At 38.9% G+C, this 19,165-nt stretch overlaps 1 protein-coding gene across 5 annotated transcripts in view; it reads left to right on the top strand.

The window, feature by feature from the left end:
• Positions 1 to 19,165, top strand: part of LOC149552161 (filament-like plant protein 7) — a 52,468-nt gene that overhangs the window by 9,230 nt on the left and 24,073 nt on the right. For all 5 annotated transcript variants that reach the window (XR_016352868.1, XM_089787637.1, XM_089787638.1 and 2 more), the window contains one exon: positions 12,042 to 12,190. Coding sequence is in view for 4 of the 5 variants with exons in the window: in XM_089787637.1 (XP_089643763.1) it covers positions 12,086 to 12,190 (105 nt within the window). In the remaining variant the exon portion in view is untranslated. The remainder of the gene's footprint in view (positions 1 to 12,041; positions 12,191 to 19,165) is intronic.

Here is a 19,165-nt window from a genome sequence, read left to right as displayed (position 1 = left end):
ACGCAAATAAGAGAGAGATGAGAATTGAATGAAATAATTCCCAAAGTGGTTGATGGCGACCATGGCTTCAGGACTGAATCTCCTTTCTAGATATCCTTGTAGCTTCCTACAAATCCTCATGGTAAATGCATCATTTACTTTCACATACTCTGCATAACTATTCTGTAACTGTAGGCATGGATAAAACTCATAAGATTTCACATCATCATGAAAATTTTCTATTCTTGGGAGGCCTGGCCATAATTGCATTGAAGCCAACATATAGATGAGGAATGTAATGCCCCGCCCGGAGATCCTTGGAAACAAGGATTCAAATCAAGCGAAGATATTTTTTTTTTTTACAAGTATGAATGCACAAGACAACATCATACAGGGATCACAAAGATCGCAATGGAAGACTTCAACACAATCCCGACAACCAACGAATCTCCGAACGCCACTACCCAACTAACACACCCAAACAAAAGCCAACAACCACCACAACAAGATGAGGGCACAAGAAATGACCACTCATCAACGAAACACCAAGCTGGGGTAAAATGCAGAATCTCGAAAATTTGGCTAAGCCTGAAATCCTGAAGCCCTGAAAATTGGCTAAGTTTGGATTTCTGAAGCCCTGAAATTTCCTAGAATCCATAACTTATCTCTGAGAGGTCTGAAACCTATCTCAAACGATTTGTTGCGTATATTAAAATATATCTTAAAACGATATATTTTAAACCTCGAAGGTCTACAACAGAAACCCAAAAATTGAATTTCAAAAGAAACCTCCTGAATCAAAATGCAACAACATAGGCTCGAAGAACGCCCAAAAGGGTATCCAAAACCACTCTCAAAAAGATCGGATCACGAAGAAAAGTGCTCGCTGAAGGCACACGCAAATTTTTCACAAAAATCGTGCGACACTTTTTACTAAGGGAGGGCGACACTTCTCCCTTACTGCGTGCGACACTTCTCAAGAAGGCATGCGATACTGGAAAAGTATCGCGCGACATTTCTCATAAAGCCGTGCGACACTCTTCCAGTGTCGTACGACACTTCTCCAGTAATGCGTGCAATACTTTACAGTATCGTACGACATTCTTTCTATGGGCGTGCGATACTTTATTAGTGTCGCACAATGCTGAACAAATGTCGCCCATAGAAACACGAAAACACTCCCAGAAGCAAAAAGTACCAAAATAGAGCAAAAAACCTCCACACCAGGGAGTATCGGATCCACAAAGGCTCGAGGAATGAACACTCGAGTGCAAGAACAACACAGAAAGAAGAACATCAAACCATCTAAACTACAGCAGCAAAGAACACACTGAAATAAACATCGCAATAAACATCGCAGAGAACAAAAGTAACATCGCAATGTACAGAAGTACATCTCAGGAACAAAACAACCAAACTAAGTACGCGGTTCCTCCCAACCGTCAATAGCATCATAAGGCCATCGTGGATCTTAGCCATCCCCCGCGCGTAATATCCCAAGCCACCGACCAAATCGTCGGTATTGTCATAATAGGGATATCACTACTAAAAACATGCAACAATATAAGCATAAGGAAATCTAACATGCTAGTGATAACGCATAAGATAATCCTACAGTAGATAACATCACCTATCACATGCTAAACAGCAATAAGCAAAAAATATGCTAATACAATAATTCACAGCATCTAATCATATGCTAAACATCATAATAAGGGAATGCGTCAAATAAACTAGCATCATCTAAACATGATATACAAGCATCCCAATGAAAGCATAGATAACAAGAAAGCATACTCCGGAACCCGAAGTACCAAGTGAAAACATTCAGCAATGGTCGCACTAGGATAAGAGACTGTCTCTGTACACCAGTCCCTAGCAGTGGTGAAGGTAGCTACGCCTCCCAACCACGTGGCACCCATAGGTCCACACTCGTCGTGCTGATGGAGATAATGATCCAACCAAAAACACACAAAAGAACATCCATGGCTAACACTCACGCCAGACAGTATGATGGCTGCAACCAAGAACCTAAGACAATGCAAGGAGTAAAGGTCCTGGTCAGACACTCAAAAGGCTACTAAGTAGGGGCTGACATCATGGAGAGTCGCTTGGCATCGACAAGCCCAAGCTCGGATCATGCGTTTCAACTCCTCAACGGAGGGCCCCGCACACACATTTTATTATCTTAAGTTTTATTACCAGTCACATTTTCTTTAATTATCACTTAGTTAAAACTTCCTCTGCCAACCCTATGGGACTAATGTCACCAGGCTGCGAGATAGAAGCCCCCTCCATATGCTACCCTACCCTACTCATGCTCATCCTACGACAAGTGCCCGTGGGCATGCATACTCCCATCCCAACCCCAATGATCATAACTTCCGGCAAATCCACGGAAGATCGGGCCTCGCAAGTCACCCAACAAATGTACGCGCACGTACTCGTGTGTGGCGCACCACCATCACGAAGATCATAACACAAGGACAGGAATGAGAACACAATGCAAAGAAAACACCCAACTGAAAGCAACACGGGAAGGACGGATTCTACACGAATCCCAAAGCCAATAAAACCATACATCATTAAATCACTCAATCGGCCTCAATCCGAGAGTATGGATTCTACACGAATCCCAATGATGCAAGAAGACCAAACATCATGAACTCACTCAACCGGCCTCAATTCGAGAGTATGGATTCGTTCACGAACAAAAGCAAAAGTCCAAAAGAAACCATAGCAAGTTTAAAATCACTCAACCGAACACAACGTCGGGAGTACGGATGCAACACGCATCCCAATGCAACATAAAAGTGCAAAAGTGGTCTGACTGATATCCAAACGGATCATCAAGGTCCACGACCCACATTGTGCCAAGAAAACTCGAGAAAATAGGGCGGTACACAAAACGAGGTAAAAATCCCAAATTTTGGAAAAACTTCAAAATTAAAACCCATTTGGCCTTTGGGTTCAAAAACCCCAAAAATTCAAAAATAAATGAAATCGGACACCGTATGCAAAAACGGCCAGCATAACGGCGTAAAATTCCACACCCTCATCCCAAAAAAATAGGGAAATGTTCATACCCGCCCAACCGGGTAGAACTAGCATACAAAAACGAAGGGGAACACTAGTTTTCAGCATCCAAACAAATGGCTACCAAAAACAGAAGCAGAAACGGAGCAGAAACAATAAAACAGGAAAGCCCTACCTCACAGCCAAAAGGGCAAAACGGGAATCTGAACCATAAAATAAATATCCCGCAGAAGTAGCTGAAAATTGCGGCAATCCAAGGTTTCCCCGAGCTGGATCCAACGAGCCCAACCTCACGATGATCCCACGCCCGTAGCTCCCACAACGAACAAAACAGTAAATCCTCATGAAGAGGATTTTGGGTTTTACTCTCCAACTTTCCAATTTGAAAGTGAGAAGTGAGGAATTAAATTCCTCTTTGGATATTTATTCACTTTTTGGGTGAATAATCGATTAGGGCATTTAACCAGCCAATCCAGTTAAACCCCAAATCGACCCAAACGAAAACAGGCTATTCCTATAAATAGGAATTCATCTATGGCAAAGCTGCCAGAAATTAAAATAAAATAATTAAAAAGCTCGAAAATCCAAAAAACACATAAATCTCCTTAATAACTTTTCGTGACAATGCGAACCTCTAAATGAACAGACACGCTTACTGGTCTAATCACATAATGCAAATGAGTTCGGATTTAATAATCACCGAAAGGTTTAATTTAAACATTTAATTAAGGATACATTGACCATACAAGGACGACATTGGTAAAATATGAATGGCTGAATCACCAACTCCATGTGCCACTGCCAGGGATATAATTCTGCACACTAAACAACACGATCAAGTGCAATTGCATATAATAATATAGCCGAAGCAATAAATGCATTAAATCACCTAATTTAACCATTTATTTAATTATATTAAAATAATCTATTTACATCACTCACGTTCGCATAAAGCATAGCAACGCAGGAATGAAGTAAATAACCATAGCATTAAATCCATCATATAGCGAAATCAGAGGTATGTCCAAATACCAGATAACCAGATAACATCGTAAAACACACTGTCATCTCAAAATGACATCATCATGCAATATGATTAACTGAACAACATAGTAGTCTAATATCTATGATACTGGAATCAAAGAGTAACATTTGACCCTCAGGTCATCTCAAATGTAAACATAACATGAGTAACAAATATCTCTCTAATCAGAAATATAACAAGGTAAATGTCCACAACACATAACCAAAATAATCCCACATGAACAATCCATTTAATTACTTACGCATTAAATAAGGCACTTAAAACACATAAGCGAACACAGTCATAAACATGACTAACCACTGCTACAGGAGCCTAGTCTAGTGTAGCATGGTAAAAGTACACAGTGCAATCTCTACACACATCTCAGGGTAATGATAGAACAACCTCATGATACCACATCGATCCTGGTAACCACTGACACAAACCTCAGTGAACCAAAAATCACATCATAATCTCATAGATCAGTCAAAAGCATAAATAAAGCAACTGATACAAAAATATAAATCCAAACACCTCGACGATGTAGACCACTCAGGTTTATAACCATGATCCCATCACAACAAAAGATCAGCAAGGTTGCATCCATCAGGACGACTTACAAAAGTCAAATGGGAGAGGCACTACAAGGAAAGAGGACATATAGAATGTACTATAAAATTTGGCTGCACGAAGAGCATTGGACAAAATTTCACTTGCCTTGTGAGCCCAATCAATGTATTGAGTGTCAGAGCAAATGACTTGTACTAAAAAGAAACACTGCTCAACGAAATTCAAAGCTTCTACCTCACCTTTCAACCTATGTAGAACCAAAATATCAATAATCTCTGGTTTGAGGGTGGTCCCGAACAAGGTTTTAGGAACTTTACTCTTAGCACTTTGTGGTTTCTGGAACCATGTCTGCATGATTGCTTTCCTCTAGATCATCTTCTTTGCGGAAAACTTAGAGACGGCTCCCACAAAGGTTAAGTTTGAGAATTCTTTCCGTTCTGGCACACGGAGGCAATTGACCTGAGTTTGCCTGCCAATTGAAATCAATAGTGTCATCAACTAGCACAATTTGCCTTGTCTCCGGGTTGTAATGATGTATGCATTTGTCAATTAGCTGTAATGTTCCAAGTGGGAAATATGCCATACGATAGAGATAGTAGGGGTGCAGATGGTGTACGGATTAGTTCGTACAATATAGATTGAGGGTCGTACGACTATAGGTGGAGGGCTACAATACAATAAAGTCGAGGGAGAGAGTGGAGGTACAGTGAAAGATGATTTGGATGCCATACATTGTGCAATCAGGAGGTTGTATGGGGAAAGAGGAAGGCGGTACGATGGCTTTAGAAGGGCCGTAGGGTGGTTTGAAATGGCGTACGGGGGTGATGGGAGGTGAAGTTGAGCCGTATAGCAAAGGTGATCGTACGTAGTGCCTAGAGGGGGAAGTTTACTTGGCCGTACGGTGTGCCTGAAGGAGAAAGAATGGGCTGTATGTTGTGCCTGTAGGAGAACGGACGGATGAGTAGATAGCATGAAGTGGTATGGGGGAATGACTAAGTAGGCCGTACAATGGGTCGTACAATGAATGGAGGGAAGAAACAAGGTAGGTATGGGGTGTGGGGAAAAGAATGTGGGGGAGAGTGAAGGCCGTATGACAAAGAGGGAGCCGCAAAGGAATGTTTGGATGCCACAGAACAATAATGAATGCAAACTAAAACACAAGAAGATCAGATACAAGATTAGAGACTTGAACAGAATAATTCCTCCAATATATGCCGAAAGGTGGTGCTTCTATTTGCCAGATCCGAGCGAAGTAATACATGCAACCACGGAATAGGGTGAGGGATGAATCCCACCGAAACTGTACGAGCCAAATAGGGAAGATCTTTCACTTCCGAAATGGCGAATTATAGAGAACTCCAACAGGAATTCGTAGAACAGAGAAATATAATCCCAAGCATACTGACTACAACCTACAAGCCATGCTTAAATACCCGTTGGGAAACTTTCCGAGGGTGTACAAAGATAGCCGATGGCGACACAAACTACGAAAACAAAAGTAAAAATGGGTCTGAGATATATTAAATCAATTGGCCCATTACAAAAGTTTGATTTATTATTTATTTTATATCGGGAACATTACAGTCCTCTCGTCCCAAAATTTGCTTGTCCTCAAGCAAATGCAAACCTGGTTCTAAGAAACCTTCCATAATCAGCTCCTTCAGTTTCGAGTCAGGCACTAAGTAGATCTTCCCATCAAAGTAAATGATGTCATCAATAACCTTGTATTTTTCATCGTGTACATAATCATCCATCAACTCACATGCGAAAGTGTTCTTGGAATACTCGGCCGATAGATGAGCCCGCCACTTACCCAAGGAATGCGGTGAGGTGTTGACTATCTTGTTTTTACTTGTAGCCTCTGGGGCCAAATCCTGTTTAAAAATTGCCTCCATCTTCTTGATTGTGACTTCCCTCGATCCTTTATTTGACATTCCTCTTAGCAACACCTTCTTGCCATTTGTCTCGAATGAAAAGTCCATCCTTTTGAAACTTTGAGTGTACTGGTCAAGAGTTTCCAACCATTGGATGCCCAAAATGATATTAGTATCAACCAAATCTATGACAAAGAAATCATCTGCCATGGTATAGTTTCCCATGGAAATTTGTAGCCGTGGGATCACATGAGTGCAGGTTAACAAGGTTCCTCTTGCAACCTTAACCTCAAATCCTCCGTGCTCAACTGTGTGTAGGCTTTTACTAGTGGCCAAAAATGAATTGATGAAATTGAGTGTGGCGTCACTATCAATCATGATTGGGACTCGTTTTCTGTGAAGTGATCTGCAAACTCTGAAGATACCACCTCCAGTGGATGTAGTGAGGGTAGCAATGGAACCCCCTTTTTGTATCAGGGCATTTATTCTCTCTTGCTGGGTAATTTCTTTGTCAGTCGCTGCAGGTATTTGTTCTTCGTCATCATCAGGCATCACCTCAATGTAGTGAATCTTTCATGAAACAGGCAGCGATGACTTGGACCCCATGGTTCTTTGCACGTGAAACAGAGCTTTTTCCTTCGGAGTTCTTTTCGAGAATCTTCATCAAACTGAGGTTTTTTCTGAATTTGCTCCTTGTCTTTGTCTTCTTGTGGGGATGGTGTTGGTGTAACTGCGTGAGTTTTGGAGGAAGATGTGGCCATGTCACGCACCTTCTTAATAGCTTCGTTGAGTGTACGTGGGTTGAACCCTTTGATCCAGCCTCTCAAAGGCTCTCTCAGCCCATCCATGAATAACACAATTCGATGTCTTTCAGAGATGTCTGTGACCAAAATTGACAGCCTTTGGAACTCAGTGACAGTGTTGTCTACCGTGCCCGTTTGCTTTAGTTGAACTAGAGCTTTGAAGTTTAGCTCAGGATCTTTCCCATCGAAACGATCAATGAGTCTCTTAGTAAACTCAACATAAGAGGTCACTTGGTCGTGACTGAGAGTGACCAATCCATGATGCCACCACTCATGCGCCACTCCTTCGAGATGAAGTGCTGCGAACTTGATTGCTTCCTCTTCGGGCATTGGATTGAGTTGGAAATAGGTATCTGCCTTTAAGACCCACGATTGTGCGATAATGACTCCAGATCCATGAAATGGCGATAAGTTCACCTTCCCGATCTTTCTCCTGAGATCATCATTAAAATAATTGTGATTTCCTCCGCTAGGATATCTCATTCTTAGATCAACATAGTCTCTGTAAGATATTTCTCCTTCCATATTTGCATTCTGCCGATCTTCTCAAATTTTTTCTTGCATTTCCTCAAAAGTGGCCTCTCTTCCTTTGTGTGGTGCTTCTATCCTTGGAAGGGAGATGGGTATCGAGGGTTGAGAGCGAGAGGGTTGAAAGTCTGTCCTTCTAGAAATAGAATCGTTGCTATGCCCATTTTGTTCTCTTGTTGTCTTTCCCTCGGCCAATTTTTGTAGAGTTTCTTGCATAAGCCTTTGGATTTCGTTGATTTGCATTTGATTACTGTTCAACTCTCTTAAAAGATTCAAGACAATTGTTGTAGGATCTTGATGATCTGCCATTCTATCAATAGGGTTATTTTGTCTTCTCCTTCGAGTATAAACTTGCATTCACTTCCACAGGCAGGCAAGATCTAAAGCTTTGATACCACGGTAATGTTTCGAGTGGGAAGTATGCCGTACGGTACAGATTGAGGGTCGTATGACAACAGGTGGAGGGCTACAGTATGGTAAAGTTGAGGGAGAGAGTGGAGGTATGGTGAAAGATGATTTGGATGCCATACGTTGTGCAATCAGGAGGCCGTACGGGGAAAGAGGAGGGTCGTACGATGGCTTTAGAAGGACCGTACGGTGGTTTGAAATTGTGTACGGGGGTGATGGGAGGTGAAGTTGAGCCGTACAGCAGAGGTGACCATATGTAGTGCCTGGAGGGGAAAGTTTACTTGGCCGTACGGTGTGCTTGAAGGAGAAAGAATGGGCCGTATGGTGTGCCTGTAGGAGAATGGACGGATGAGTAGATAGCGTGAAGGGGTATGGGGGAATGATCAGGTAGGCCGTACAATGGGTCGTACGATGAATGGAGGGAGGAAACAAGGTAGGTGAGGGGTGTGGGGAAAAGAAAGCGGGGGAGAGTGAAGGTCGTACATCAAAGAGGGAGCTGCACAGGAATGTTTGGATGCCACATGGAACAATAATGAATGCAAACTCAAACATAAGAAGATCAGATGCAAGATTAGAGACTTGAACAGAATAATTCCTCCAATATATGCCGAAAGGTGGTGCTCGATTTGCCAGATTCGAGTGAAGTAATACATGCAACCATGGAATAGGGTGAGGGTTGAATCCCACCGAAACCGCACGAGCCAAATAGGGAAGATCTTTCACTTCTGAAATGGCGAATTACAGAGAACTCCAACAGGAATTCGTAGAATAGAGAAATATAATCCCAAGCATACCGACTACAATCTATAAGCAGTGCTTAAATACCTGTCAGCAAACTTTCCGAGGGTGTTCAAAGATAGCCGACGACGACACAAACTACGGAAACAAAAGTAAAAATGGGTCTGAGATATATTAAATCAATTGGCCCGTTACAAAAGTTTGATTTATTATTTATTTTATAATGGGAACATTACATTAGCTCCGGGGTCTGGACTCCAACTGGAAAACAAATAGCTTTGACCAACTTGCATCCTCGAAGTTTCTCAGTGATGGGGTTAATCCGCTTAGACTTTACTCTCTTTTGAAAATCCTCCATGTCATTGAAGCGAAGAGAAGTGTCTGTGAAATTCTGCGATTGAGATTTGATCCCAGTCAATCCGTCGAAACTCGCGAATCTAGTTGCCATGATCTTGAGGACAAGATTCAAATTGAGAAAGTGAAAGGAATGGCTAATGCAACAATTACTGGGCTTTCAAAAAGCTTATGCACATTAACATAATAACAGTTCAAAGAAAGAGTGGTAGTTCATTCAAACATTTATGTTTCTATATATGAGAGCCTCAATTCATCCGTTGATCTTCAAGATTTGCATCACACGAATGAATTTAAGGAGATGCCTGTTGAATAGTAAATGCAAGAGTTTAACGGACATCTAGAGGTCTTTTCATTGTTCCGTTGAGCTCAACGGTAACTTTCTATGTCTCCATAACTTACTTTCCCATTTTCCTTAAAGTTTCGGGAAGTTACCATTAGGGTACTCCGTGGGAGAATGTCCGCCGAGTTAGATCTTGATTATTATTTCTTTCCTGGAGTGTTTAGGTTTGCTCTATTATCATTCTGAGATATTCTAATCATGACTTGCGAATCCAATCTGATTATTAACTTGATTTTCTTTGGAATTCGGGAAACTGTCCTCATGGGTTGAAAACTCGCCGAGGAGAAGACAGTTTCTGTTTCTCCGTTAATGTTTCCTTTCTTAGTCGGACTTTGGACAATTGCCCCTCTTGAAGTCGGAAATGTCTAAATGAGATGCAAAGACCTTTTTGAGGACCACTCAACGCTCCTTTTCATTCCAAACTGCCTTTCGAAAAACCAACTTCATGGGTTGAAAACCCGCTGAGGAGTTAGTTTTGAGTTTTCCGCCGAGGGTGATTATGAGGGCCACAATGAATTTGAACCATTTTTCAAAGTCATAATTGTAGATAAGACATTGATTGTCTGCATGATACCTTGTTATTTGCATGTTTTTGATGTGCGTGCATCATTTAGTGCTCTTCGCGGGAAATCATCCTCATGGGTAGAAAACCTGCTGAGGAGAAGATGATTTCCAAATTTCTGCGAGCATCAATTTTTCAAATAGTGATAAGCCGTAAACGAATATAGCTTGTAGTTGGTCGTTGAATGAGTAAAATGAATTTCTATCAAACTAGGCACTAACCTACCCATAAGATCACTCGACAAAATGAAAAACCACTTGGCTAGAAAATGAGGAGAGGGAGAGAAGGGAAAGTTTGATAGAAACTCGCCTAACCTAAAAGGACTTAGACCTAGACTCAAACAAAACCAAGGCTTCGCTCTTTCATTTAACACAAGTACTCACTTTTGCTAATCGGTTAGAGAATGAAAAGTGGGGCAACACTTATCAAGGATAATAATTCTTCAATCTTATAAATATCCCCCTGTCATTGATGCAGATGACATCCTTCTATCGTTTTTAGAGAATATTGTGAATTGAAAAGTTTATGTATTTCAAAAAATAGATTTTTGGTGTACTACTTCAGACTAAAAATATGAAAATGGGAAGAAATAAACTTTTAGACTGCAGCCAAACCAGTCAAATTGCTTTTCTATTTCTCAACTTCAAAATTTGTGAAAAAGAAAACATTTTACAAAAATATGAAACCCAACAAATTCATTTTAATCAAGGGGCTATGACATCTGAAATGAAACAAAGGAAGAAACCCCAGAACATACATTGGCTTGGCTTTGCTTTACAAAGTAATATAATTCTATAACTTGATGTCCCTGTTTTGCTTGTATTACACATGTGAATGACAGAATTTAGTCATTACCTGTAAAACTATCAAGCATTTTATCTTCCAAATTCGCAATTTCTATGAGAATTTCTGTACTATGCAGACACTTTACATTAAAATCTGGAAAAATAGTTTAAATATGTTACTTGCTCGTTGATGTGAAAACATATAAATTTATAGATTTTAGCTTGGACATATGTCATACCAGTTGAAATAAAATATCCCAGGGCAAACATTAGGGTGGAGGTTCAAAACTATGTGGAGGAGAGCATGGGTGTATAATACCAGGGTTTCCCATGTGGTTTCAATGTTAAGTTTAACCCTTTCCTCCAGATTTCCCCAAGGCAACAGAACTTTGGTCAATGATGTGAACTCTTTGTAATGTGCTGCTTGCTGCAAACACAGTGGTTGGTGAGGTGGTTTCTTTTCTTCAATGCACTTAACTGGAAGAGAGGGGAGCCAACAAAAGTGTAGAAACCATTGAGTTGGCCACATGATGCTCTTCAGCTAAATTTTTGGGAAGGTGAAATTTGTGGTGGCTGATTATCTAGAGGTTGTGGAAACTGAAAGAGAGTTATCAATGATTTCCATTGATATGATATTCTATCCCACTATCATTGATAATTGAGATTTTCCTCTGTTCATTTGTTTTTTTAAAGTAGTCTGCAAGCTTGCTGTCCTTTGTTTGAAAGGAAAGGAGTGGATTTTTGTTTTAACTTTCAAACAATTGATTGTAGTAATTGACAAAAAAGGTAATGCAAAGAAAGTAATTGACAAAAATGGTAATTGACATCAATGAGCTACATAAGGTACAGATTATAATGGCACATTTTTCTTTTGAGAGAAAACACCTAGGATTAATGATTATACCGCCTTCTCATTGTATATATGAAGATGCATAATATTGTAGCTGTTTATTTACTAGAGAGAATGCTTATGGAATTGTATTATTTTACTCCTTTAAAGAAATGTAAATGCTTATTAGAGAGGCTTTTAATTTCAGGTTGTAAAGATAAGAAAGGACATCAAGTCAATTCTAAAGTAAAGATGGATCGAAGGAACTGGCTTTGGAGAAAGAAGTCGTTGGAAAAGACAATTTCTACAGCGGATCAAGCAGATACGTTACCAGCACAAAGAGCCCGTGAAGAACAGGTGCAACCATTTGAAAGAATTAATTATAATCTCACGCATCTCTTTTGAAATGAGAAAGGGATTTGGAAGTATTTCAAATTGGAAATTGCTCGTGCTAACTATTTAATTTTGTTGACTTCTAGTGCATTATTTGTAGTAATGTTATTTTCCAGAAATTGGAACGTTAAATAAAATATAATAATGTTATCAGTTTATTAGGCAAAACCCATCAACATGTACTTTACCATAAATAAGGAAAGATTTAAAATATTTTCCTGAAGTATTTGCTCATAAGAAACAAAATGCTCATAGGTTGTTACATATATGAGATGTGTAACATTATACATAAGTACAATAAGCATTTGTGTCTGATAAAATAATATAATTACAAGGGTCAAGCATAGATGTGTAATAGAAGTACAATAAGCATGTGTCTGATAAAATAATATAGTTACAAGGGTCAAGCATCTTCTATGCTTGGATAAAGGTCTTACAAAATTTTATTATTAGTTCAAAATCTTTATAAGCATTTGTCTAATTAATGCAAGAATACCATTCACATCACATAATCATAAAGTGTAGATAGCAAATGCAATTGTGGATGTATTTTTTTGTGAAATCTTACATGGACACTATTCTCTAATTCTAGAAATTTTAGTGTCTCTAGTTGAAGTCAGCAAATGTTGCAAGTATTTTGTATGTTTGTTGTCCCTTTGAAAAAGAATACACCTTTTTTGGTAATGTCCCTTCTTGGGATTTCTTTTACCCTACCTAAAATAACAAACGCAATTCATTTGCAAACAAAGCTCTTATAAAATATAATCAAATGTAACAGATTATAAAGATAATTCTGATATAGATCTTACAACAGTATGAATCAATAGTCATTAAGAAATAGTAATATGTGATAACATCTACACTTACAAGTATTACATCAAATATTAAGATTTCATAATAACATATAATATCATTTGGGCATCGTTCCTTTATAATCAAAGTGCCACAATAGCGTTAATAATTATTCATATTCCTATTGTAAATATATTAGGAATTTGTTGGAAATTATAGCAAACTGCCATCTCAATTATAATTGTCCTTGTATTGCAAGAGCATGGGCGAATTTGCCATCCTTCAATTTTGGGGTGGCGTATTTTAGAAGATCCCCAAGCTGAAGAGCTCTTGTGTGCCTCCCAGACCACAATTATTGTAGCATCTTGGGTCCACTCCACCCCCTTAGTCCACCTTAGAGGCTGGCCGTCTTCCTTGATCAAGCCCAAGAGCACTCATTCACCTTGTGGTCCACAAACATGGCAAGATTTCTGGTCCACCCATCTTTTGTTGATGTCCTTAAAGCCCAGGGCATGATTGGATTTCTGGTTCTCAGCACCCCTTTACCCATGAGCATGGCAGGATTTTGGTTCATTCATCTCTGAATGGGGTGTTTAATAACTTGTGAATTCAGATGGCCGGCCATCCTTCCTATTTGCAAACCATTTCCAACAAATTCAAAACTGATTTGAATTTCCAATAGGAGTTCGTTATATGCATATATTAATAGGTAATCATATCGGAGATGCAAATAGTTTACTTACTATTAATAATTATTTTATTTTCGCAAAGTACATGCATATAAATATATAATCGAATATTATGTCAAACTGATCTCAAAACAGGATGATAGCTGAAGCCAATGTTATTTCTGCCTTATATATTACTTTACCCTTAAGTTTTTCTTATTTTCACTTGATGTTCTCCTCAAATGAGGCTTCCTCTCCGTTTGTACCTCCAAGGTGGGAAGGGTCACAATCCTAGGTCTTGAAAAGGTACCTATTATGCAACTGCTGCCTTTTCACGTTGTACCTGTTCCCCCTTCCTGATTGCTGTTGTTAAAGGTAATAAATGTTTGTTGTTCACCATCATAATTAATATCTCTCAAAGGAAATTGACAAAAAAATGGTTATTCCTTTTCTTTTCTTATTCGGCAATCTGCTATATTTATTAATTTAGATTTATACTATCGTTATCCTCTTATGATGGGGGTCATGACATTTTTTGAAAGGAAGGAGTGGTTTATAGTTTTTGATTTTTTAATAGGTAACATTATTGGTATTATATTGATATTAAAGAGAGAGATTACAAAATTTGAGGTATGGTCATATACCTTACTACCGTATATCTACCCGTCTCAAGGCCATACATAAAACATTACAAAAAACTGCGAAGTATTAACACTCTGCCAAAAGCATGGACTGACCAAACCAAATACAAAAAACCAGAGACAAAACAAAAAGATGCCCGCATGCTAATGCCGTTGTCTCCACCATTATCCTATAGCTACTCCTTAAACATTACGAAAAACTGCAAAGTATTAACACCTTGCCAAAAGCATGGACTGACCAAACCAAATTCAAAAAACCAGAGACAAAACAAAAAGATGCCCACATGCTAATGCTGTTGTCTCCACCACCATCTTATAGCTACTCCTTAAACCAGTGCGCTGCCTCCTCGCGTGTGAATGTTGGCGTATAGTGATTGTCCAACACAGAAATCCCCTGCCTAACTCGACGACACTTGCTACAACTATCCCCCGTCTCTTCAAGCAGTGAGGCATCCACCCAGACACCCTTTGCCGAGGAAGCTCCCCCCTCTTGTTGATTCTTCTTCATGAGTTGATGACATAGTGGTTGCCTTGGAGCGAGTGTGCTCTTTCTTGGTGTAGCCTTCATGAAACCTCGCTTGCTCTTAGCCGACACCCAAATTCTCCCAAGTAGAAAATCTTCAATCTTTCTCCAACCCTACTCCACCTTTGGGAGATGTACTCCTTGTAGATTTGCAGAGGACCACACTACCAGTGGCTGAACAAATGATTCTCCACCACCAATCAATCTTCAAGGCTCCTCTCCCATCTCTACACCCACACCTAAGACAACTTGTTCAATTATATCTTCCAACCCCAAAAGCCACTGTATATCAACCAAAGTAACGTGACTCAGACTTGGCTCGGACTCGACAGTGACTCGGCAAAGTGAAAAAACCTCGAAATTTTGAGAATTTTTTAGAATTTAAAGAACATTCCATGCACCCATTATTGACTAAAGCTTAAAGACACAATAACATCATTAAATAGAAGATAATTTGATCATAATGCACATACTTAAAAGTTAAACATACATCGATTACATAAGTACAATACTACAAAGGTAAATTGTTAAATACTAGTAACTAAACAGTAGCTGAAGGAAATATTATAAAAGTAAAACATAGATATATAAAATGATAAATCCATGCAACCCATCAAAATGTATATGTATTATGAAATCCAACACATTAATAGTCATCATCAAATGTTCCAAATTTCGATCATATGTTAAGTTAAACAAAAAGTTAAAACAAGACTAGCTATGGCTCCTAGTCCTCATCATCATCGTCATTCTCATCCCCAACCTCAACCTCAGGCTCAGTATAATCTATAAAATGCCTCTTAGTAAGGCGTCTAAGGTAGGCCCTGGATGACTGATTAGCCATAGCATTAGCCTGTAAGGTGCCTCTAGGATCCACTGTAGTCTCATGCTCTGCCAATGCCTGTGAGGCCCCACTAGGAACAATTGGAGCTCTCTCGTCCTTTGCTGCCATAGCCACGGCCTCAACCTGACCCTCTCTATCTGCCTCGTCAACCCATTGTAGGTCCTCATCATCAAAGACATGATTAGTAGCCTCAACGATCCACTTAGACTCTGGATCAACCTCCTCTAGAGTAATTGGAGAGGTGTCACTATCCAAAATCTCTCTGGTCCTAATGTGCAGGTTGTAATGCACAAAGACTAGCCTATTCAATTTTTCCATAGACAACCTGTTACCCCTCTTCGAGTGGATGTGCTCGAACATGCTATAGTTGCGCTCACATCCAGAAGTGCTACTTGGCTGGCTCATTATGCAGATGGCGATTTGTTGAAGGTTTTTGGTTGAAGGCCCAAACATTTGCCACCATCTATTTGAGTTTTGAAAAAAGGAAAAGAAAAAAATATTAGTCTCATTTCAAAATTTGAACTTTAAAGCTAGAAATTTACAAACTAGATTGTATAAGGCTTAATCTGCAATTTTTACCTAGCTGCAATTTTGTACGACCTTCTTTGCAAATTTGATTTGAAAAAATGGGCCCTGATGCATTATTATAGGCATCCATCTCAAGCAATATATCTGTGGCATTAGTGGCGATCTTCGATATCTCCATGTGCACCTCCTCATTTGCCTTGAAATCTTCACGGAAACGGTATGTCGGATTGAGGTAATAGGCTGTTGCGTGGATGGGCTTATGAAGCTGATTTTGCCATCTCCTATCAATTATGTCCCAAATAGGGCCATAGTTTTCCTCAAGTCCTACATATTTGGCCTTAATAGCCTCCTTGGCCCTATCCATGCCCTCATATATGTAGCCCATAGAGGGCTTCTCTCCATCAGCAACTCGTAGGAGGGCTACAAGGGGCTTAGTGATCTACAAAACAATTAAACAAAAAAAAAATTTAGTGAATGATGAAAATTTGCAAAGTTGCCCAATGAAAATAAAACAAAAATATGTATGAGATAAATTAATTTGTAAAATTTTAAGACTTAAGCTTTTAAAATTTAAATTACTTCCACAATCTTCAAACATGGCTCCCAAAAACCATCATCATAAATGCATTTTGTTGCATCTAGCCTTGCAAGGGTGGTGGCAAAGGAGAAGGAACTCCATTCTGGACCAACAAACATTCACCTCAAAGCTAACCTTGAACTCAGCAAGGATTTTAGTGTGATAAAATTAGAGGCAAATCTTGTGATACTGGAACGAGCCAACTCCTTTTCTTTCGTGTATTCCCTCATAATGCTGAGGACCAAGGCATGATTATAGATGAACTTACAAAGATTTTTGGCCTTAGCAACACATGATTTCACCCATTCAAGCTTGCCAATATCCTTTAATATGAGGTCGAGGCAATGGGCCACAATGGGCCACACATGGAGTTCAAAAGATTCTTGGGTGTCTCTCCATCAAAAGTTTTCCTGCAGCAATTTTAAATTAGTTAGTAAACAATGAAATTTTATTGATGTATTAAAAAACTTTTAATTTTCAAAATTTAATGAAAAACTAAAATAATTTTTTTAGAACTTAGGAAGTTAGAAGTTAAAATTTTACCTGCAGCAACATAATTAGTTGCATTATCAGTCACCACTTGGACAACATTCTCTTCCTCCACCTCCCTTATGACCTCCTCAATAGCCTCACATAAGAATTTTTTATTTTTGACATGTGAGGCAACATCTATAGACTTCAAAAACATGGTGGATTCTGAAAGTGAAAATTAAACAAAATAATTATCATTCAAGAATCAATAGTTAATAAAACAAAATTTTAGTTATTCAATGATACATTAAATTTTAGACTTCGAGAAGTAGAGGATGATGAATTACTTGCACTAGAAACAAGAAAGCTTAAGAGGGTCCTATTCCTACTATTTGTCCATCCATTCGTCATAATGGTACACCCCGTTTGGCTCCAAATCTTTCTATGGTCCTCCAACTCAAGTTTCATCTCTTCAACCATTTCTAGTAAGAGGGGGCCACTCAACTCATCTTCAGTGGGGGCTTTAAACCCCGCACCATAGATGGAAACCACATTAATCATCCCCTGCCAATAAGGAGTCCTGTTACATTTATAAAAACATTTTAATTAGCATATTTCAAGTTTTCAACATGAAATTAAAATTATAAAATCGAATTTAAATTTTAAAACTTAAATTAAAAATGTAAAACAATCAAATATAAATGAAGTTGAAGTACTTGGCTGCTATAAATGGAATGTTGCAGAAAAACCAAAACTTGCAAATTGCTCTTATTCCAACTTCATGGATCTCCCTATTCCAGCCCAAGCTCTCAAGTGAGGGTTGTGCACCAAGAGTGGAATGCGGTACAAAAAATTGTCCAACCTAGGTTTTTTGACTCTAGGACGAAAGGTAAAGTTAGTACTACTAGAAGGGGCAGCAGCCGCAACACCACTAGTAGTGCAAGGAATAGATGTAAAAGAAGTATGACTAGTAGAAGCACTAGGATGATAGGGGGGAAGGGAAGAACCTTCTCCAACACAACTTACTGAACCTAGCCCGGGTGTAAAACTAGACACAGAAACATTTCCAGATGAGCGTGGAAGGGAATTAGAACCAAGTTGAGCTAACTCTGCTAATTGTTTTTTGTTTTAATTCCTTTTCTTGTTCATATTTCTCTAAGGCAACATAACAAAAACGTTGAGACTCAATAGTTGCAGCTCTACAAGGCTCAGCATCATGACCATTTATGCCAACAATATGGTATTTCAATTTATTTATCCCCCCACTATTAATGACCTTACAAAATAGGCATTTTGTATTAGTTCTACCTCTACCGAAAAGTCTATGGTGTACTTCCAACACTCATCTTTTTTATTGCTCGTAGAGAGCTTGGGTTTTCAACCTCCAGTAGCCATTATGAGTAAAGAAAAATGTAAAGGTTGTTGCAATAAGGCATTTTAGACCAAATATTACCATTTAAGCATTGTATTTTATGAAGATCTAAAGTAAAAAAAAACCCATAAACATACAAAAAAAATTCATCCAAAAAACCCATAAGCATAGAGAAGAAAATCATCAAAATCTAAAAAATCAACTCTTACCTCGTTGAAATGCTTTGGGAAGTGTTGAGAAGAGCTCCTATAAACTCCTTGATGATTTAAATGCAAGCTCCAATGTCACAAATGCAAACTTTTCTCCGCTTCCTTTCAGCTGGTTGCAAAACAATGACACTCTATTTCTCTTCTTCCTTTCTCACTCTTTCTTCTTCTCACAATAGAGTGTTATGAAAGCCCTTTTAGGGTTATAAGAATAACAAAGCCCTTTTAGGGTTATAAGAATAACAAAGAACAAAAAAAAAATTAAAAAAAATTGTTTTTATGTTTTTTTTACTCAATCGGAAGCTTGCTACCGTGGC

Source organism: Cupressus sempervirens, chromosome 6 (assembly GCF_028749045.1).
Source record: "Cupressus sempervirens isolate cs-2001-9-10 chromosome 6, ASM2874904v1, whole genome shotgun sequence".
Taxonomy (NCBI): Eukaryota; Viridiplantae; Streptophyta; class Pinopsida; order Cupressales; family Cupressaceae; genus Cupressus; species Cupressus sempervirens.
This window is presented reverse-complemented; position numbering and strand designations above follow the sequence as displayed.